Source organism: Gigantopelta aegis, chromosome 8 (assembly GCF_016097555.1).
Source record: "Gigantopelta aegis isolate Gae_Host chromosome 8, Gae_host_genome, whole genome shotgun sequence".
NCBI classification, from domain to species: Eukaryota; Metazoa; Mollusca; class Gastropoda; order Neomphalida; family Peltospiridae; genus Gigantopelta; species Gigantopelta aegis.
In genome coordinates this window covers 21,467,549-21,492,336 of record NC_054706.1, presented here as the reverse complement: position 1 = coordinate 21,492,336, position 24,788 = coordinate 21,467,549, and the positions used below count along the sequence as shown (strand labels likewise).

General features: G+C 38.0%; 1 protein-coding gene across 1 annotated transcript in view; it reads left to right on the top strand.

Moving 5' to 3' along the window:
* The window catches only part of LOC121379543 (neuronal acetylcholine receptor subunit alpha-2-like), a 61,126-nt gene that overhangs the window by 5,538 nt on the left and 30,800 nt on the right, over positions 1 to 24,788 (top strand). The window contains exon 3 of the mRNA XM_041508186.1: positions 6,221 to 6,330. Coding sequence (XP_041364120.1) covers positions 6,221 to 6,330 — 110 coding nt within the window. The remainder of the gene's footprint in view (positions 1 to 6,220; positions 6,331 to 24,788) is intronic.

Sequence of the window (24,788 nt, the reverse complement as noted above, 5' to 3'; positions counted from 1 at the left end):
GTACCAGTATACACATATATACACGCATGTATATATATATATATATATATATATATACGCATATATACACATACATGTGTACACCCACTAATACATGCATTCATTTATATATATAAAAAAGTTTAAAACCATTATAAAAACAGCTGCATATACATGCGTGCTGAAGCCGGTTTCGTATCTAACTACCTGTGTCTTGGCGATACTGAACATATGATCTATGTTAATTGTGGCGATATTAAATATTTATTTCCTTTCCTGCACATATTGTCGCAGCATCGTTTCTCAGACACGTTAATTGAATTACGCTGCATCAATCATGGAAAGGAGAGACCAATTCGTCTAACACGTAGCGCGATTCCTGGCTGTTTTTCACTTGATGCATCACTACCTATATATTACCTCATTTGTAATTACCTCCTTTAAAATGCGCAGTGTTTCATCATTATGTTTAAATAAATTGCGCAAAATAAGATTTGGAAGTAACGAAATTCAGCTCGATGTTACATCTGGATAATATCAGAATTCTCTTTGCCGTGGTATTACATGGGGAAAACTTGGCAGATATCGAAGAAATGTTTTATAAAGATGCATTGAGCACATTTTTATTTACAAAAATATGGCTTTGGTGATATGGTTAAGGACTGTGCAGGTAATGAGGGAGGAAACCCGCTTACACCACTCCATGGCCTACTCTTTTCATTTCAACGCTGTCCTGGGCACACACCTCAGCTATCTGGGCTGTCTGCCCAGGACAGTGGGTCAGATGTTAGTTGGTTAGTGGTTAGTGAGAGAGAAGAGGGTTTAGTGGCCTTACATCTACTCATTGAGCCCTTAAGAACTCGCTCTGGGTGGGAGCCGGTACCGGGCTGCGAACCCTGTACCTACCAGCCAGTATTCCGATAGCTTAACCACTGCGCCACCGCAGTATTCAGACCCGTTGTGTGAGATAATTTTCGTGTAATTCGTGGAACAGTGTGGTCAACAAATTTAAGAACACAACGAAAATATAATACATGTATACATATATTAAATATGTTTCTACCTGTTTGATCCAAGTATTGATTGATTTATTTATTGAAAAAATGCAGTCGGCTTTATTGTCAAATTTAATATGTTTGTAATTAGGAGAGGGCCTCGTAAGTTGGATATATTGTGCGCATTCCTTTTGTACCATGAATTTTTAACTTGATGAAAAAAGAAATGTTTTATTTAACGACGCACTCAACACATTTTATTTACGGTTATATGGCGTCAGACATATGGTTAAGGACCACACAGATTTTAAGAGGAAACCCGCTGTCGCCACTACATGGGCTACTCTTTCCGATTAGCAGCAAGGGATCTTTTATTTGCGCTTCCCACAGGCAGGATAGCACAAACCATGGCCTTTGTTGAACCAATTATGGATCACTGGTCGATGCAAGTGGTTTACACCTACCCATTGAGCCTTGCGGAGTACTCACTCAGGGTTTGGAGTCGGTATCTGGATTAAAAATCCCATGCCTCGACTGGGATCCGGACCCAGTACCTACCAGCCTGTAGACCGATGACCTAACCACGACGCCATCGAAGCCGGTTTTTAACTTGATGATGTTCATCACTTACTGTTTGCATTTACCATAGTTTGACAAGCAATAGCCGATGTATTTTCCGTGCGGGTGTGTCGTTAAACATTCATTGATTCATTCATCCCTTTTGCACCTATATATTATATGCACTAAATTATGTTTTCAATCTAGTACCTAACGAAATGTGTTAAAACGAAAAATATCTCAGTTGATCCACCAATGACAATCGATCCAAGGTACCTCGCGCGAGCTCTCTAACCACTGACCTACAACATGGAAGCATTCATTCATCTATGTGTAGTTATTTGCGTGCCTATATCCAATTAAGGTTCAAGCACGCTGTCCTGGACACACACCTCAGCTATCTGGACTGTCTGTCCGGGACAGAGGGTTTGAGATTAGTAGTTAGAGAGAGAGAGAGAGGGGGGGGGGGGGGGGGGTAGTGACCTACTGAGTCGTTAACCTAGTTCTGGGTGGGATCAGGTACCAGGAGGCGAACCCAGTACCTACCAGCCTTATATACGTCTAATGGCTTAACCTGTACACCACCGAGGCCGTTATGCCTTGCGTCGAATTCTTCAATTACAAGTGACTGTACGTCGATTGGGGTAATGGTTTCTTCAGTTTGCTCAAGTCCGCTTGTGTGTCGATCAAATACCTAATTGTGTTCCATGCACTGAAGTGGTTCCAATCTGAAACCAACTCCAACTAATTGTGATATACGGAACCGGTGTACAGCCGGCGTCAGTGGGAACAGTGCTGGGACCGTAGCTTTGAATTAATGTCAGATGCCCAACAATCCCGTGACAGTCTAGTTGCCGATGGCAACGAATGGAACCTGATTTATTTTGGTTGACCATAAAGTAAAATTAATTATACCCTAAAAAGATTATACTGTTCTTTCTCGGCCTCTGTGGTATAGGTATGACTATACCAAATAAAATCCCATCATTTTTGGTAGACACTTTAGATGCCCCCAGTAGCTTCTCAACTATGTAGCAGTTTTGTCATTACGCTGTGTAGGTATGACTATACCAAATAAAAGCCCATAGGCGACCATGTTAACGTTTGTGATTAAAAACACTATATGCAATATATCTACCAAACTATGACCCATAAATATCAGTACTACAACCCATACCTCAAAGCATTAACTGAAGAAATGGTACCTTTCATGGCTCATATTTTTACAACACCCCTAGTTTCGCACAAAATTGGAGTACTTTTTGTACCGGTACCCCATACATGTTTCAAGCACAAGGCTACATGGCACAGTGGTACTAAATGAAATAAAATTGCATAAACTTTTAGCCCAGATGAAACTTTTATCTTTTTTTTTTACAACCAACACACTCACATTTATAACCAATCACAGGACTTGTGGTGTTAACTTCTCTATCAAAAGTTCGGTGCACCTTGAACTTTGACCCAGCCAAATTATTTGGTTTAGTGCTACCTATAGTGGGTTCGCAACAGATATCGGCTCCTGGCTTGGACACATCCACCGGGGAATCTAGGAGAATGTGCCCAAGACAGTCGTGCTTTAACCTTCAGTGGAGTCAAATGGTTGATTGATTAGTACCGGCTTGCACCCAGAGTGAGTATAAATACATAATGGGAATGTGTACCGCCACTACACCGCTTTCTCCCTCACTAATAACCACTAACAAAACTAACCAATGTTCAGGACAAACAGATCCGATACATGAGGTGTTTGCCCAGAGCGAGTATAAATACTTAATGGGAAGGTTTACCGCCACTACACCGCCTTCTCCCTCACTAATAACCACTAACAAAACTAACCAATGTTCAGGACAAACAGATCCGATACATGAGGTGTTTGCCCAGAGTGAGTATAAATACTTAATGGGAAGGTTTATCGCCACTACACCGCCTTCTCCCTCACTAATAACCACTAACAAAACTAACCAATGTTCAGGACAAACAGATCCGATACATGAGGTGTTTGCCCAGAGTGAGTATAAATACTTAATGGGAAGGTTTATCGCCACTACACCGCCTTCTCCCTCACTAATAACCACTAACGAAACTAACCAATGTTCAGGACAAACAGATCCGATACATGAGGTGTTTGCCCAGAGTGAGTATAAATACTTAATGGGAAGGTTTACCGCCACTACACCGCCTTCTCCCTCACTAATAACCACTAACAAAACTAACCAATGTTCAGGACAAACAGATCCGATACATGAGGTGTTTGCCCAGAGTGAGTATAAATACTTAATGGGAAGGTTTATCGCCACTACACCGCCTTCTCCCTCACTAATAACCACTAACAAAACTAACCAATGTTCACGACAAACAGATCCGATACATGAGGTGTTTGCCCAGAGTGAGTATAAATACTTAATGGGAAGGTTTATCGCCACTACACCGCCTTCTCCCTCACTAATAACCACTAACAAAACTAACCAATGTTCACGACAAACAGATCCGATACATGAGGTGTTTGCCCAGGACAGCCTGCTTGAACCTTAATTGGACATATAATCACGAAACTAAGTATAAACTAATAACTTTTGGTTTGTGATACAGTTCCTTTTGTGCCTAAATCTCCGATTTCTAGATATAAACTCGTTCGATAGTTTTGTCTGAAAAGACATGTTTATTCATACACATAAATGGGAATGGAAATTTTTTATATTCACATTTCGTTAACATGTACAGATAATTTCATTCAGAAATTCAAGAAAATATCCTATAATGAATTGGGAGGGAGTTAGTTTTATGTTAGCGCTTTCTACCTAGTGGATATTTCATGGGGGTTTTTTTGTTGTCAAATATGACTTATATCTCATCGAGTGAAGTTTGCAATCATATCTCACGAGTCGCGTTTGCTCGACGAATGTGATATGATTGCAAACTTCACGAGATGAGATATAAATCATATTTGACACAAATAAAACATTAAATTTTCTATTTGTTATATAACTTTTGGCAATTTACCTTTATTTTTAAAATGCCAGCAGCAAAATAGTTCCGGCCTTCTTACAGTGAAGATAACACTTTCTACAGTGACAATAACACATTTTAGAGTGAACTAGTGAAAATTTCACTCTAAAATGTGTTATCGTCACTGAGTGATTGATAACACTTTTATTTCACTGATATTTTAAGATATTTCACTAAATGTTATATAATAAGATTTGTTATTGACTTCAGTAATACCAAATATTAATCTCCAAAGACTCGAAACTTACGAAGTAATGAATGTAGTCGATGAACATCAACGGTCATTATAAATAAATATGTATTTATACTTCTGTGCAAGCGCAGGTAACTCACATTCATACATTTTGCAAAACTTAGAGGATTTAAAACGTACGTTGTATACAGAAATAAGATGTAAATTTTTCAATGCATTCTTATGGGTTGGTACTTTAAAATTTAAATTTCACATTTTATCTTAGCAGCATATTTTTTTTTTTTTTTAAATCCGAATATTCTAGGTGGTTGACACACACCTACATCCATACCAAAAACTACGTTTTTGAATGCTATAATAATTCTTAAATGATTCATCTGTCAAAAAGATTTCAAAAGGCACACAGCATTCTAAACGCTTGAAATCGTCAGAAAAGAAAATATAAGTGATTTTTATTTTACGCATCACATCAAGTGACCACTTGACTATGCGACACCTGACTCAATAAATGATATAGGAAGACAATAATTTGACGTGATTGATATGTTTTCATTACGTTGCTGAAAGGCGTACTTGACATTAATAACTGGAGAGCTCCAGACACGGAGTGAAGACTGTCGACTACGTCCTCTGAGAAATGACAGTAGTTAATTGTACTTGTCTCAAAGACGCGATATCACAACAAACAGAAAAGGTCTTACTTGTTTGTAATCGGAATGGTATACGTAGTTAGTGTTTTAGAAATAGACTTTATTATGTTTTTGTTATATTATTATTTTATTACAATTGGTGTTGAAAAGTGTGATATACCTCTTTTTGGGAGATCGAGTGTATTTAATACACTTTGGTATTTATAATAAATTATTCAGTTTTTCTTAGACAAAAACGTTTTAAAGAGTTGGACTTTTTTCTGGGCTTTTTTTTTTGGGGGGGGGGGCGGCTTTTGGGGGTTTCGTTTTTCTACGTTTTACTTTCTTTCTTTATCTTTTTCGGTTTTTCATATTTAACTCTTTTTTTCTTTCCTCTTTATATATATTTTTTCCTTTATTTTAATTTGTTTAACTTTTCTTTTTCTTTTAGTTTTGTAAGCTTTTAATTGTTTACATTTTAAAAAGTGTTTCCATAATTTTATAATTTTAAATTAAGGTCATGGTATGTGTTATCCTGTCTGTCTGACGGTGAATAGACACAACGTGTGCCCAATTGGTTTGGTTATGTATTTGTATATGCCAATACACAACACGCGCATATATTTTCATGAATAAAACAACAAACAAAACAAACCATCTAAAATATCGCTCTCACTCATGCTATAATATGTAAGCATTAAACGCTTATAAGCAGTATAATTATGGGGGTGGGAGTGACATTTTTAATGCGATATCCTGAAATTATTATCATTTTGCATTCTGTGGATTTGGTTCTTGTTGTGTGGTTATTTATTTAACATTTATGTCCCAACATTTACATCCGTCTTTTCTTTTAGCAATGGCGTGACATGTTACTCACGTGGAATGAAGCCGACTATGACAACATTTCTGACATCCGGGTTCCTGCCGAGAAGATCTGGTTGCCTGACATACTGCTGTATAATTTGTGAGTACACAAACCCGCACATCTCCAGAATATGACATTTTATAGTTCTCGACGTGAAAGGAAGGAAGGAAGGAAATGTTTTAATTAACGACGCACTCAACACATTTTATTTACGGTTATATGGCGTCAGACATATGGTTACGGACCACAAAGATATTGAGAGAGGAAACCCGCTGTCGCCACTTCATGGGCTACTCTTTTTGATTAACAGCAAGGGATTTTTTATATGCACCAACCCACAGACAGGATAGTACATACCACGGCCTTTGTTACACCAGTTGTGGAGCACTGGCTGGAACGAGAAATAGCTCAATGGGTCCACTGACGGGGATCGATCCTAGACCGACCGCGCATCCAACGAACGCTTTACCACTGGGCTACGTCCCGCCCCTCGACGCGAAAGAAATTGAGGGGAGTGATAAAACCATATAATATATTACCATAGTGATACCGAGATCGATCCCCATTAGTGGGCCCATGGGACTATTTCTCGTATCAGTCAGTGCACGACGATTGGTATATCAAAGGCCGTGGTATGTGTTATCCTATCTGTGGGATTGTGCATATAAAATATCCCTTGCTGATAATGGAAAATTGTAGTTTATTTCCTCTTTAAAACTATAATATTATGTCAAAATTACCAAAAAGACGATGATACATAAACCAACGTGTTCTAGTGGTGTCGTTATATAGAAAGCAAAACAAACAAAACAGATCTCGAGTTGAAAAAAAAAATTGAGGTGAGCTTAGCTTAATAACTAATTTAACGTGTCCATATACCACTAGGGTTTCGAACACGCCTATCCCAAGTCCGGCCTCCGATAGGATCGGGGTCTGACTCGGGATAGGGATAACCTATCAAATACGGTCAATTTTGAAATTTTGAATATTAACACCAAAAGTATAAAAGAGGGGAAAATTGGGGTTAATAAATTTTGACTGCGCCCTTAAAGAGAAATATTAACATTTCTAACTAATATTAATTATTAATATAATATAATTTCGGCGCATTGAGGTGAATGAATAAAACTCCTCTAACTTAGATTACGTGAAGCCATTTAAGATATTACCATACCTTAAGGGAGATAAAAAAAAATTACTCTCCTTGAACTAGTCTCAAGGGAGTAATAGTAAGAATGATAGCTCCCGTTAAAAGGCGAGGTCTGTGCTATTAGTGTATACGGCACGAGCGGGTTTCTTTCCTCAAGCACAAGGTCGAATTTTGCAGTTACCGTGTCATTGGCATTTATTAACAATAGTTTGGTACATTAAACACCTTTATTTTTGCTATCTACGTTCTGCTCGCATTTTGGAAATATGCTCTTTAGTGCTATTAGTGATAAAGGTAGTATTCTATCAAATGTATTTAATGCAGTTATGGTGTAGTTGAAAGTTTACAAAAATAATGCCAATATTAAAAAGCCCACTGAGTTTTGATAGCAAGAAACAATAGTTTCTATTACTTAAGTATAAACAGCGTACTATGTACCTTTTACCATTACATTTAAATGGAAATACCGGAGCTAAAGTAGCCTTTTAAAATCATTACAATTACAAAACAAAAACCGAAGTTTAATACATGTATTTTTATGTTCAATTCATTCGTGGTCATCCTGATGTTTGTAATAGCTAAATATAGGTGTGTGTGGGAGGGGGGGGGGGGGGGGGGGGGGGGGGGGGGGGGGGGGGGGGGGGGGGTACGTGGCAGTTGATATGTTTCTACCAACTGTCAAGCAATTTGAAATGAATGAATCTAAAGAAGTCGCAAATGTATTTATCGACATAATAATTTGTATTACAAACTTTATATTAATATAATGTTCATTTAAGTGTTAGAAACTCAGAAATTCAGTTGTGACAGGACACAAATATTTAATACGCGAATGCTATATAAAGACGCATAAAAATGTATGTTCCGCAAGAATATAATACCACTGCTACTTAAACCAAATAATATGGGTTGTTTTATTGATGTTTGTTTGGGAGTTTGGGTTCGCTTTTTGTTTTACTCCTTTTTGACTTCTTTTTGTTATATAGGCGGGGTGGGGGGGGGGGGTGTGTCTTTGGTTGGTGATGTTCTTTTCTATCTTTCTTATTTCTTTTTTATGAGGATGAGGTCTTTCCATTTTCGAGCACTTTACTTCAAACTAGGTTTCTGGTTGATTTACTGCTAACCTGGGGACCTTTGAGTCAACTTCCTTCTTCTGAAAAAGACATAATTTGATTTATTTTATCAAAGAGAATATTAAGGTGAATAATTTGCAATCTACCAGACATCTTAGAGAAAAGCTGCACTTAGAGAGCACTAAGAGATGGCCGCTTGTTCAGACAAACTGCGTGAAAGCTTTTTATAAATCCCGTTAATGAATGCACGTCCACTTCGGAATACCCAGAGTTTTCAACAGAGGGGAAATAGATTGGTAAACAGGGCAATAAAATCCATTCTATGTCTTTCTTGGGGTCTCCGTACCGCTGTTAGTCTTAGTTACATTATTCAAATATTCCACTAATCGTCTCTGCTTGATTACGCAGGCGTTATTTTGTTTACTACGCCATTTTAATTAGACTGGTTTACAGTCCACTGCACGAGCTAATCTACTTTCATATAATATCAAGAAGCGAAATGGGCATTAGCTGATCGGTCAAGTGTGGAGAAGCGCTGTCGGACCGCTTTCTTTTTTCATTCCTTTACGCCGTGTCGAAGATTATCGCGTGGAATTGATTTGTTTTTTCCCACGAATCAGTGATTGTAAGCACAAATTAATTTCCCCATTTCTGGCTGCATGTTGGAAATAATTCCACGATTTACTTGCCACTTATCTCGGCCAGCTACCAGATTAAGATACGGTCCTAACTGGTGTGCGCCGAGATTTGAATAATTATGAAAGATACAATCATCGCACACTCTCGCATGATTTAAATCAATCGTCGTAAATTGTCTCGTCAATTTGGTATTGCTGGACACACGGCGACCGGGGGCACTCGTGATGTTCCGCCAATAAACAACCTTCCCGTAATGAGATTTACTAATATGTCATTTAGCTGAACTCCCGTTTCCAGATTTGTTTATGGTATGTCGTAAAACATGATGGAATCGTGTGACTGGATGTTGATGTGTTCTAGGCGTTGACGTAGTTGGAACCTGGTATCGTTTCCACTCTTGTTTAGATGGACAAGATGAAAAGAAAAATGTAATGTGGTTATTTAACGGTGATGATGTTTTCTTTCTCTTTTTTCCCCCAACAGATTCCGCACTACTTCAATTTAATGCCGTACTCTTATATGATGGAATAGTATAATCATGATATTATTATCACTTTATTCACTGTAGATCTTTATTATTCATTCAATTATTCATTCATTCATTCATTTGTTTGTTCATTTATTTATTCATTTTTATTTATTTATTCGTTCATTTATTGATTCATTTAAAAATGATTCTGGGGTAAAGGAAGCACGAAACCAGTTAAATAAACTGATACTTAGTAAGTAAGTGTATAAAAGATATTGCTTGAGTAAAAGAGATTCATTACAGCGACTGAAGAAACAATATATGTTGTTCTGTTAAAATCAGATTCCATTCCTATTCTTGATTTTCCTGTCTGTATTTTTTCTCTCTTTATTTCTTCTTCTTTGTTGTTGTTGTTACTGACTAATAATTGTATTTATTATTTGGTCTGTGGTACCTTTCCTTGGAAAAACAGAATTGTTGAATCATAATGATAAGACAAGGCGTTCTCTTTGGTCCCTGATTATTCGTTAGAACATAGAACCTGTCCGCTATTTAGGGTTGCTTGTTTTAGAACTGAATGCATTATTTAAAATAATTTGGGCATTTCATTTCTTCAATTTAATTATAATATACCCGTTCTTATTTACAATTAAAATTCAAGAAATCCTTCTGGAACCCATGTTACGAAGCCATCTTCGCGATAGGATCACCTTAAATGCATAACTACCCCATATTTCTTTTCATTTTCTTTTCTGTCCTTCCAGTTTATTCAATAGTTTTTCACAAACATTTACTTTCATTGATGGATTGACTTATTTATTGAAAACTGCAGTCGCCATTATTGTACAATTTAAGGTTTGCAATTAGGAGATAACTTCTGCCCAGTCCTTTTGTATATGTATTGTATGTATATTATATGCAATAAAATATGTTTTCAATCAACTTAAGTAAACTTAGCGCTATGATCGCTTCCTAAAACGAAGACCTAGCCATACACACCTCACCTTTGAGTTTTCTGTCTAGAACAAGGGTTAATGATTAATGTTTTAGACCTCGCCAGTTAAGGGGAGCTTTTACTCCCGCTCCCAATCACTCCCTTGAAATTAGCCCAAGGAGAGCAGTTGTTAGCTCCCTTAGTGTGTAAATTTATATGTCAATATTTTAAATCGTTCCCCATAATCTAAGATATGGGAGGCCGAGCAATGAATCACTCCCCTCAGTTGTGTTCATGGCGAGGTGTGGATTTTACTGTTTAACTAGAGAAAAGTTAATGTAGTCAGTAAAAACTCACCCCGGGTTGAAGCCGTTATTGGGCAGCGTTTACGTAGGTTCTGTTTAACGACACCACTAGATCAAATTTATTAATTAATCATCGGTTATTGGATGTCAATCGTTTTGTGTTTTTGGCACGTGGTCTTCAGTGGAAATCCGCTACATTTTTTTCTGTTAACAGACAGGGATCTTTTATATGCACTTTACAGCAGACAGGACAGCATATACCAAAGCCGTTGATATACCATTCTTTAGGCACTGGTTAAGAAAAATCAATGGGTCCCTCGAGGAGGTTCGATCCCACGTCCCAAGCACCTTAGGCAAGCCCGATATTTAGAGATGTAGTGTTGTTGACTGGGGTGCGTGTGTTGTTGTTTCGTCTCTTGTGTAAACCATTCCGTTGTGTCTGCTACTGAAATTGGTCCTGCTCATTGGAATGTCTCTGCTTAGAGCAGGGTTAAAGTAGGAAAAAGTAGGGCATTTAATAATAATGATTACGAGAACAGTAGTCGTGATCCCAAGGACAGACTCATCAATTTTGCCTCTTTACCCATTAAATGTCTTTTTTCTTTAAGTACAAATACAAGAAAAGACAAAATCCAAGCAGGTTCCATTGGTTCAACTACTATACTAGTATATCTATGCCCAATGCTTAACTCATCCTCCCTCCCTCCCCCCCCCCCCCCCTTCTCTCTCTCTCTCTCTCTCTCTCTCTCTCTCTCTCTCTCTCTCTCTCTCTCTCTCTCTCTCTCTCTCTCTCTCTCTCTCTCTCTCTCTCTCTCTCTCTCTCTCTCTCTCTCTCTCTCTCTCTCTCTCTCTCTCTCTCTCCTCTGTACATGTGTCTCTGTTACTCTCTCGATGCATTGGTAAGTAGAAAAACATTTGTGTTTACACCAGTCTTAATACGTCCAATTCTCATATTAATATTCTAAACGAAAGGAGACAGGTACTGCCTTGAGAGTGTTTGCCTCTTTGGTTAACATCAAGTGTTTGCGCTGTCTGAAGTGTAAAACGCGCGTAATTGCAGGTTTCGGACAAGGTTGTGTCTGCGAAGTATATCTATGGATTTGCTGTCGTCTGTAGATACATTAATTGAAGATGATTTCTTGTTGTCATAACGTGTTACATGTTACCTGCAAATGCTCCGTTAGTGTCGGTTCTAATTATGTTTAATTATGAACATCACACTTTCTGGAGCTTGTAGAATATTCTTTAATCCTGAAAATTCATAAGGTTTATTTGTCTTTATTGTTGTTGTTATTTTGTCCACTAGAATCTGGATGTGTTGCCATATATTTGCGATTGTCAGAGAGACGGGACAGCCATGAATGGATGGAGGGATGGATGGATGTATGGATGGATGGATAGATGAATGGATGGATGGAAGAATGGATGGATAGATAGATGGGTGGATAGATAGATAGATAGATAGATAGATAGATAGATATAAGGATGGATCGATCGATGTGTATTTATATAGGTGGGATGGATGGATAGACGGATGTATGAATGGATGGATGGATGGATGGATGGATGGGTGAATGTGGGGTTATATAGGTGGAATGGATGGATGTGGGGTTATATAGGTGGAATGGATGAACTGATGGATGGACGGACGGACGGATGGGTGGATGGATGGATGGACTGATGGACAGGCAGACAAATAGATGGACAGACAGGGAGGCATGTCGTCCCGACAGACAACCAAACCGGCTGGCACGTGCGTTGATTTAAAGTGGTAATTGTACCAGGTAGATTCTTCACTCTAACCGTGTTAGTGCCCGGACCGCGCCGAGAGGAGCGTGTAAGGAGATGATTAAAATATAACTGCCCTGAGTCCTCCCGACAGCCACCGCGCCGGGCCGTGTAAATAAATTGAAAATGTTGCATGATTGAAGCTAGAAGGATCCCGCACAAAGACAAACCAGGTTTCCTTCCAGAAACCAATAAAGCCAAAGCGCCATTCTCTGACAAGTGACCTTTTCCCAACAAGTCGGCATCTTGTTTAAGTAATTTCATTAACAATCCCCCCTTCCATGCCCCTCTCCGTTTTCACACCTCGACACAAAGAGAACATTTTCGTCTTTTGTCGTCGAACGAGCGTTATAATCTCTTTGCATATTATCATCGGTTCAACAATGCAACTTACCAGGCTTTGTGATACAGAGGCAGAGAGGACAATATGCAACGTGTTAGCTGCTATTTAAAGGGTGTATGCCACCAAATCAAATTCCATAGGCGACACTAGTAACACATGCAGCATGTCAATCGACATAAACACCACGGATATAAATACTATCACCCCTCACCCTTAAAGTAAATCAGAACAAAATTGAGGGTTAAGCTGCTCATTTCAGAGATAACGGGTAGCGTCTAAGACTACCCTAGTTCCGCACACAATTCGAGTACTTCTTTCTACAGGTACCCCATACATGTTTCAAGCACAAGGTTAACTGACACAGTGGTACTAGATGAAATAAAATTTTATAATTTTTTACAACAAATACATTAACATTTATCACCAATGACAGGACTTGTGGTATTAAATGCTCTATCAAAAGTTGGTTTAGTACTACCTATAGCAGTAATATCGTATCATAGTCCTATATCATCGCTTACTAATGTCAGACATTTCATTTCATTTATGGTTACTTTCTTACTTATATCCAATTAAAGTTCAAACATGGTGTCCTGGGCAAACACCTCAGCTATCTGGACTGTCTGTCCAGGACAATGGGTTAATGAGAGAGAAGTCGATGAAGCGGCCTTACACCTACCCATAGTCATTGAGTCGTTTTAAACTCGCTCTGGGTTGGAGCCGTTGCCAGGAGGCGGACCCATAACCTACCAACCTTATGTTGGGTTTCTTCCTGTTCCAACCAGTGCACCACAACTGGTCAAAGGCCGTGGTATGTGCTTTTCTGTCTGTGGTAAAGTGCATATAAGAGATCTCTTGCTACATTAGGGAAAATGTAGTGGGTTTCCTCTGATGACTACGAGTCAGAATTACTAAACGTTTGACATCCAATAGCCGATGATTAATTAATCAATGTGCTCTAGTGGTGTCCTTAAATAAAACAAACTTCCTTCTTCTATTGAAAAGCATGATATCCTCGACATCATTATAAAAAGCACTGTACAACCAAACACATTATAATTATAGAAAGTGTCCCCACCCTCGGTGCTTTCAAACGGCACCAGTCTACGTCTCTGTGACGTAGAGTAGAGATGAGAGTCATCATTAATCGAAGAATGGCGCGTCTCGGTGAGAGAGAAAACCCCCGAATGATCTACCTTATTAAGGCGACGTCACACGATACGAGTGCCTTATACGAGAATTGCCGAATGCATAGCAACCGATGAAATCGTAATGTTATCTTGTCACGATCGGCTGTTCTCGTACAAGGCGCTCATGTCGTATGGCGTTGGCTTTGAACGTTTGAATATTAAAAACATACTCCAGAAACTTGTTTCTGGGCTGCCAAATGCTAGTCGGTGCAGCTGGTTTAAATCCTGAGGAAGTACGGTATTTTTGTTTGTTTGTTGTTTTTTCTTTGTGGTGTTTTTGTTATTGTTGTTGTTTGGGGGTTTTTTGGGGGTTTTTTTTTCTTTTTTTGTTGTTGGGTTGTTGTTGGTGTTATTTTTTTGTATTTTTGTTGTTGTTGTTTTTTTGTTGTTTTTTTGTTTTTTTATTATTTGTTTTTTTTTGGGGGGGGTTTGGGGGGGGGAGGGTTGGGGTCGTGGTGGTGTGGTTGTTTTTGTTTTGTTGGGGTAGGGATGCAGTAATTGTGCCTACGAATAATTCACATCACTTGATCACAAAGTCTGCAGACCGTTAAACGCGTGCTGTAAGAATTCTGTTTTAGCTGTTTTATAATAATTATATAAACGGATAATGAGGTCTCCGAGTCCGTTCATCCGTGTTTGTACGAGTCTGTCTAAACACTATTAAATATTTATGGCTGTTTTCCCATTTTCGTACCGTTGACACTGACGCTGTAAGTACGAGATTAATAAAAGTCTGAAAAAAGGTGGCGATAAACACACAACTAAGACGTAGGTGCTCACGTAGTGGACGTATAGAAAACTCGCCGAGTCAATTTGATAATCTGGCGTGTCATTTCGGAGATCGCCAACAAGGTCAGATCGGGAAAATAATGTCCAAGGGAGAAGATTCTGCCTCAGCTTTTAATCCAAAACTCATCTCAAAAATAATAAATCAGTCCTGAGCTTTCCCCGGTTAAGCCATCCGCATGTCATCGGGAAGCCGATTTCTTAATAGTCTGCCCGATCGGTTGCAAGACCATAGATTGGCTGTCTTTCAAACGTTATCCCGCGGATCACTGTAATCTCGGGCGAAACCCTTGTCACGAGTAATGGGAGGCTCGCTACCCCAATCCGCCACCAGCGGCTCCTAGACGGCTATGCTTTTGTAAATGCTAGATAGAAAAAAAGAAGAAGAAGAAAGAAATTTGTCACAAAATCGAAAGCTTGAAAATGTGTTTTATTTTTCCCTCTACACCCTACATCTATTTCCCAATAGGAGAAGTATCTGCATGACCTTATCTGAGTGAGAGGGACAAAAGAGGAAAAAGTGGGGAGTTAGTTTAGAATTGCCCTTTTTATTTAGTTGGATTTTTTTATTTATTTACTGTTCCCGATTACTTGTCTTACTGACCAAACCCACCTCCATCACACACACTCGCACACACACACACATACACACACAGGCACACACACACACACACACACACACACACACACACACACACACACACACACACACACACCTCCCAAGTTATTTAAGGTACGGTACAGCCCTGGGTTGTGATCCGCTTATCACGTGCATTTGAATCACCATTTTCTTTACCAATGGCTGGGAAAAAGGAGATAATCAAACGAGTTCACTGAACGGGTTCCTGTAAATGAAAGAATTAAGTCGTTTATAGCAAGCCGTGTGCAAGAGCAACGACCATTTTGTTATTCCACCAGTACTCCACTTTTAATAACAAATTGCGTCTTTTTTTATTTCGTTCCTGTGATGTGATTATTTTTCCCCACGGGGATTTGACTCCAATGAAAAGCTATATGATCAAAGTTTGAAGCTTATTCACCGAATACTTGGCATCACCATTAGCGTTTTGACACGTTCCTCTGGTGAATAGCTTGTCTATGCCGACACACAAAGAAAATACCATCATAATTACGATGCAAAAGGCAGACCTTTTTGAAAGAGAAGCAACACTCTTCCAGTCTTGAAGTGATGCCAATTAACGGCTCAGTTAACATTTGTATATACGTACGGTTAAAATTAATTATTTAGTGTAATGTTTTTGGCATAAATTGAAGAGGCCTCTTTCCTCCATTAAACCCTTAGAATGACAAATCTTCGAGTCGTTTTGCTCCTTTTGAGGTTGATTAACCTTTAAAAAAAATAGCAAGAGATTTTGATTGAAATTCCTTCTTTCCCTATCAAATTGTGACACGCGATTTTCCATAATCATTCTATTCGATTCGTTCTTCGGCAAATGCGTCCATGCTCCCATGAGCATTTGGACAAATTAAAAGAAAATGAAACTACTGCAAGTTGAACGTTTTTCATTTCGCCCAATTTGAAAGAGTTCTATTTGAAAAGAATGCAAATGTTTGCTTGTGAGTCTTTGGAGATTTTTCTCGAACAGCCTCTGATTAAAGTCAAATTAGTTTTCAAGGGGCGTTGAGTTCCTCTTAACATTTGTCTGGGCTGACCAGGAGGGTGAGGATTTCTTTTTCTTCCCTTTGTTTTCGTTTTTCAAATTAACTGTGCAAAATTTAGAGGTTTTTGGTGAGCCCTCTAGATCATCTATTATCCAGACGTGTCCCACGTCTTGGATTTAAAAATAAAAGGATTCTATTCAATATCTTAGATAGAGTCCTATTGTGGAACATGGACGCCATTTATATTTGTTTAAATCAACACGCAAAAACCATCAGCAAACCAATTGCACATTTATCTCTGTACAATACAGGATCTTGGGGATATTTACACAAAACCTTTTTTCTTTTATTATTATTGGGATGTCCTTTTAGCAAGTTGGTCCATGTGCCCTTTTCTCTTTTAGTCCCCCTACCCCCGCAAGATATTTCTTAGAACTGACCTGAAGTGATGTAGTGGGTGGATTGAGGGGAAGAACCCGTGAATCCATAATTTAATCAGAGAAACAATTAATACACTACGAATCCAACCATCCTGAGTGAACTGTCGTATGTGGCACCAGGACTATCTGGTATCAGAAATACACACCAAGTCCGTGAGTTGTGAGTTTAACTTGGATCCACGGTCTGCATGATGAATCGGACGGACATATCCATGTGTGACTAGAATAGACCGGTGATCTAAGGCAACTAAACCAGTGGCGTGGTCGGAATAATATTCTCTGAAAACCAGATCAAATGGAACACTTTATTAATTGGCTAATGTTGCTGCGTAACCGGACAGTCAAGTTTCTGGTATCGTTTATATACCGTGTGGTTGATATAGAATTGCTGTTTCGTGTAATTCTTTATCTGCAAAGTTATTTCTTTGTAAATTGGTGCAAACTCGCATATAATTTACATCAAAATATGTTAAAATAAAGCATACGTTCGCTAAGATGCCGCGCAGGAGTTCATTATATTTTATAAAGGAGAATGAAAATCTAAATATAAAGGACCTAATTTACAAAGCCTGTTTTTGTCTTAGACGCGTGCAACTACATACATTTACAATGCTTAAACACTCGCGTTCAACAAAACCAGGGGCCCATTTCACTAAATATCGTAAGTTTACTCGCAGTTATACCGGTCGTGTTTTTACACGTGTTTGGCATCGATTTCACGCAGAAAATTACATTATTACGGAAGCTGGAATATTTTAAAGACAAAAAAACACATAAAATATGTCTTTTTCTAACTATACTTGTTGAACTATAACAGTAATAAGAATTGTGATTTAGTCGTAGATTTATGTTTACGTGCACAACTAGGGTTACGAAGTTTTGTGAAATTGGGTCCTGGCTTCGTACATTCGGCTCAAAATGCTTTGAAGTTGTTACAGTTTTTTAGTTTTGGTTTAGTTTTGGTTTTCTTTGTTCCTTTTTTCATATTATATATATATATATATATATATATATATATATATATATATATATATATATATATATATGTATGTATTGATGTATGAATATCTATATATTGTATGTATGTCGAGGTTGACATAGATAATAACGCACTGGCGCAGGGGGTAATTAAATCCTTTCTGGCCTCACAAATTGTCCCATGCCGTTGCTGGGACTCGGACCTGTGGCACCGAATCGCCCGCAAATTGCAAGACTAACCACGATACGCTCTGAGCTATCGAAGCTTCCATAAAAAGGAAGTTCTTTAACTCAACCATGTGCATGGGGCCTACAATCTACGCGGTCGATCCCGCTTACGTGCATGAAACAGTGGGCAGACCTGGCACTGGCTAGTATGTATTGATGTATGAATATCTATATATTGTATGTATGTCGAGATTGACTGTTACGTACATAGATATTAACGCGCAGGGGATAATGTATGTATGTATGTATGTATGTATGTGTGTGTGTGTGTATATATATCTATATATATATATATATATATATATATATGTATATATATATATATATATACATATGTATGTATGTATATATGTATATGTGTGTATGTATTATATATATATATATATATATATATATATATATATATATATATATATATATATATATATATATATATACATGCATATACATGCATATACATATACATATACATATACATATACATATAGATATACATATAAAATGCTGTCATTTCCATTTCATGTTTAAGTGAGTGTAATAAATATTTTCATTCGTATGGGTCTGGATATGTCAAATCTGATCCTGTAAAACAAACTGAATTTCCTTTATGCGTGAACAATGATGTTTTCAGCAAACTTAATCACGTGCATATAACTGGTACTGTTGATGAAGTTGTTCACATAAAATATATCTTTCCGATAACAAAACGGCATGTTCATGTTCATGAATGAATTGTCACACTGACTGATTAATAAAACTGCGTCATTGACCCATACTTGGTCGTGAAGAATAACATGTATCCCGTTGAATCAATTGACATCCCATTGGCAGGAATGCGACTCGGTGGTAGAGTGTTTGCCTGAGCTGCCATTTGTCGCAGGATCGACCGACCTCAATGGACTTGTGCCCCTCCCCCCCCCCCCCCCATCCCCACCCGCACCAACCAGTGACTCATGACCGGTGTCACGGGGATTCTATAATACCCGTAACTGAATGAAACACGATTATCAAAATATCTCTCCTAACTGTATATCTATTAGATCTCTCTGTAACGGGCGGTTATACCCTATTGTGGCTCGTCTAGGTATGATCAGAGATACGATCTTATATAAAGTATATGTAATATAGCACGTTTAGTTCACTAGAAAACACAACAAAAACACAATACACTTTGGAATCTGTATTAACCTACGCTAGCAAATGTACTGCCGCAGTAGTTTATTAACAACAACAAATAATAACAACCCAGAACTGATCACTTAATTAGTTAATCTCTAGGTGTCTAGTTTACACAATATGCTAATCACTTCACCGTGACACAACACTCACACGTGTGATAATTGAGAAACGCTTCCAGGGGAACTTAATTAATAAAGGAATTACAACTCTATTCCTAACTGGTTAATTTTTAATTAACCCTTAACTACTCATTCAGTAACCTTGTAACACAGAATTAATACTGGTACCTATCACAATAAAGACAATAACCTACAGTTTACCTAGGTCCTCTAGAATCACTGGCTAAGCCTTAAATAATTACTTAGACAATTAGCCTACAGTGTACTGCGTCAGATGACCGGCAGCACCGTCTAAATAATATTGGTATAATACAGTATTAAAATATTAAAAGTCACATCAATCACATCAAGGTTATACACAGAGCAGAAAATATATAATTACCAGTCCGGACGGACTAACGTTCCCCCTGGAAGCCTTCCTATGTTTCTCCCCGATATATCTAAACCCTAGCTATTTATTATAAAAGCCCAGACGGGTCCGGAAACAGGACGCGGAACCGAATATTATGATGTGTATATTTCCACAGCGACCAAGCGGTATTTTTTCTTACAAGCCTAGACTGGTCGTCGCCAGTTCGCTAGAGATACTCCGGTCACGTGGAGGTATTACGTAACCACTCTCCACTTGGCCTCATCTGGTTTGGGTGTGTATTGGAACTGCACACGGCCCTCTAAAACAATTAATACCGCCACAGGCGAAAAGAAATTAAGAGCATGTTCCGTCACAACCGGTGATTCAAAGTTAGTGTTATGCACCGTCCTGACTATGGGGAAATGGCTGTGAACACAATAATCATTATATCAAAGCATGTCATTTCACGCGTGTACCACACCATGTGATATTCATGCCCATGCCCATACATTGGATATAAACACATAACTCGTTATACCAATGTATTGCATGTCATTTCATGGGTATACTATACCATGTCATTTATGATGCAACCATGCTTCATGTGACCTGATAACTCCTACCTGATAATTCGGAGTGTTATCAGGTCACTAGGAAATGAGTTGTGCGCATGACGGATGTTTGCTCAATTTTCAGGTGGGTCGTATTTTAAAAACATCCATTTACAGCAATAATTGTTGAACTGCATAAATAAATATAACATTTATACTTCCTCTAACGTCAAGTTACCTCGTATTTTTCAATTCTCCATTATTCGTTCCCATTCGGAACTAACGATCATTTTGAATTAAACATTTTGAACCAAAAAAGCTAAGAATGTTTATATTGGAACAGCGTCTGACGTCATAGTTACTATAGCAGCCAGTGATGTAGATCTTCTTCATAAACTTGAGTTTATTTTTACAGAAAAAGGTACAATAATTGTAATGTTGTGACACAACAGACATTGAAATATATTCAAAGTATTTTATTTAAAATTATCGTTCATGGCTGGCTATGCCATTATCAAGTTGCTTTCGGCCACCTGCTAGTGTCCGACTTCCAGTAGTAGTTTCTACACGATAAAACTAATAGATTCTATACTACTTTTGACTGAAAAAATATTACAAAAATAGAACTTGAAAGGGGTTGCATGGTAAAAAAATACCATGTTACTACGTTTTGATGTCGTGGTTATTTGGCTCGGTTCAATAACGCTGTAACAGGCTCGCTAAAGCTCGCCTGTTACACCGTTATGCAAACCTCGCCAAATAGCCACGATATCAAAACGTAGAAACCTGATATTTGATATCGTTATGCCCATGCCCATACATTGGTTATGAACAGAAATCAGTATACCAATGTATTCCATGTCGTTTCATGAGTATATCATACAATGCCCATGCATTGGATATGAACACAGAAATCGTTATACCAGTGTATTGCATGTCATTTCATGCGCATGCCACATCATGTAATATTCATGACCATGATGTTGCCCGAGCCCATGTCCATAATATCATGGTGAGTAGTCGCGTGACGCGTGGACACGTGCACGTGTTGTTTTCATAACATGCCGTCTCTTTAAAGTGCATCCTTTACTTTAATCAGTTTCGTGTTCGACTCAACTGCCCCGTTTGTTCAGACAGCCAAGTGACTAAAATAATTAGAGGGAAACGCTTCCTTGCTCGAGGACAGGCAATATGGCTGGTTACAGCAACACATTTTCATCTGTTCTCTCATCCTTGCCACGTGCGTGATGTGTCGTCGCCGTGGCAACGCCACGGTCTCTATTACTTTGGTTACCAGAGTAGAAGCGGGGTGTAAACGAATGACTGCGCCATCTAGCGGCCGATATAGCCAGGAGTGTATCTTCAGAAATAGCTCTGGGATTAAGGGATCGCGTCGTGGATATCCCGAAATGTCCCGACACGGGTTCGACCACGCTCGGGCGGATTCGGTTACCGCGTGCTCATCTCGGGGCCGATATTTACAGAGTCGGAGAACGTGACGCTCTCAGGGAAATGGCTGGGCTGATTGAAAAAGTGATCCGCTTCTTTGATGACGTCCCCATGTGGGGTGCTTTGATGACGATCAATTAAGGTTTTTGTAAGACCGTCATTGGGAATTAAGAAAAACACGAAGCGTTAAAATAAATAGTTAACCAGAATTAAAAATCTAATTGTTTCTCTGTGTGGTGCATTGGTGAAACATAGTTATTAATTTGTATATGGTGCTTCTTCGTGTGTGTGTGTGTGTGTGTGTGTGAGAGAGAGAGAGAGAGAGAGAGAGAGAGAGAGAGAGAGAGAGAGAGAGAGAGAGAGAGAGAGAGAGAGAGAGAGAGAGAGAGAGAGACAGACAGACAGACAGACACAGACAGGGAGGAGAGAAGCGGGAAGAGATGAGAGAGAGTGAGAGAGAGAGAGAGAGAGAGAGAGAGAGAGAGAGAGAGAGAGAGAGAGAGAGAGAGAGGGAGAGAGAGGGGGAGAGAGAGAGAGTGTGTGTGTGTGAGTGAGTGTGTGTGTGTTGGATGCGCACGTGTGTGTATTAATGACTATATTTTACAATTTCAAGACGCCATTGAATGCTGTATTAGTGTTACCTCTCATGTCTTTCAACTGCTATGTACAGTGAAATCACTTTTGTTCGTGGTGATCTTATTTTCGTGGACCAAACAACGGAAATATAATACAGATTTATATTATCTTTTCGTCCCACGAATGTAAGTACCCAACGGAATATGATTTTTGTCAGCAAAACCACGAATATTTAAGCCTACGAAAATAAAAGATTTGATAGTATATTAACTTCTCTATCAAAAGTTCGCTGCGTCTCGAACTTTGACCCAGCCGGAAATTATTTGGTTTAGTGCTACCTATACTGATAACATACATTTTCAAAAGGTGGCGAATCATGAGTTTTTATGACAACCAGTATCTGGTGTCTTCTGACATAAACTGACAACCTCACTGAAACTGTCGTTTCTACAGTGCAACCTAATATAACGTTACCTCACAAGGCACATATATTGTGTACAGTTTTGTACAAATGCAATATGTCATATTTGAAATAAAATTAATAATACTCCTGAAGATATTTACTGTCAGGTGAGTGGGTGTGCTCACCTATATATGTAGAGACAACATGGATATTCAGAGTACCCCAACTCCTTAAACTTATTCCATTGAAAAACATTTACTTGACTGACCCCTAGATTATGAATACCTTAACAGGCACATCAAAAAAATATCAGTATTAAAAATACAATGTCTGAAAAAGGAAAAATCAAAATGACTGCATCTGTATGAAATAATGACTTAATGTCCTGCACATCACTGTTGGAGGGAAATCTTGTATGCTGAGTGTGGGTGTCTTCAAGTTACCAGGTGCGGGAATTTCAAATCCATCAGCTATGCTGATTTTCAAAATGGACCATCAAAACCACTGGCAGCGACCAATATTCCTGCCTATATTTTATGTATACCCTACTGTAGTTGGAGGTTTTAGATAGTTGTGATATCTGGAATTATCAATGCAGCTTTTAAATATTTATTTTTGATTCATTACTAAAACGACCCCTTGTATCCAGATGAATACAATATGTATATTGGATGTATTCCTTCAATCTGTAATTATGCATATTATTTAGCTATTAAAATTGGATAATACAGCTTTAACAATAAAATACATTATCAACTTACACCAAGAAAGTTAATCAAATCTGGAGAAAATGGTTCTAAATCTAGTATACACTTCAAATGCACTTCATGTGAGCAAACTAAGTGATTTGTTTTTTATCTGGAGACCTAAAGATATCTTTAACAACCTTATTGTTATTGTTATGTATAAATGAGAACAGAAGGCACAATAATGACCAAAAATTTGATTATGGTTTCAGTTAAGTTTTTCTTCAAATTAGTTGTTTGGGGTTTTTTTAGGTTTTTTTAGATTTTGGGTTTTTGTTTGTTTTTTTTGCTTAAAACTACAAATTTGTCTAAAATATGAGTTAGCACCCTATACGTATGTCAAAAGGGCAATAAAAATCAAGGTCTTTAACAGTTAAGCTTTCAGAATAGCATACATGAAACATTAACTATGTTTATGGAAATTAAAGACATTAACCTACTATTGGCACATGTTATTTTTAATATACAAATACATTGCTATTAAATCTAAGTTCAGGTTGCAAGGATATATTATCATATTTAAGAGCAGTTGTATATATCAAATCAAACACAATGTAACTAAAATATTCAAATCTTTATTGTATGAATTATAGGCAAAACCAACTTTTCCTCAGTGCTAACTTTTATTCAAACTCCATTCAGAGCCATGTACAGTAATTATTGTCAAGGCTAAGGTCATTGTGAACTTGCATGGCCGAATGATGACTAATTAATTAAACAGTATAGATTAATTTAATTAAATGACAAAAATCATAATCTTGTTTTATTATGCACTGAATATGTGCTATAGGTATGACTATAGCAAATAAAATCCCACAGCCGACCATGTTAACGTTTGTGTTTAAAAACACTGTATGCAATAATCAACCAAACTATGACCAATAACTATCAGTACTACGATCCCTACCTCAAAGTATTAACTGAAGAAAATGGTACCTTTCATATCTCATTTTCGGTATAACCAGATATTTTTACAACACCTAGTTTCGCACAAAATGTTAATACTTTTTTACAGGTACCCCATACATGTTCCAAACACAAGGCTACTTGACACAGTGATACTAGATGCAATAAAATTGCATACATGTTTAGCCCAGATGAAACTATTTGTTTTACAACCAACACACATTTATAACGAATCACAGGACTTGTGGTGTTCACTTCTTTCTAAAAAGTTTGGTGCACCTCGAACTTTGACCCAGCCAAAAATTATTTGGTTTCGTGCTACCTGTACCA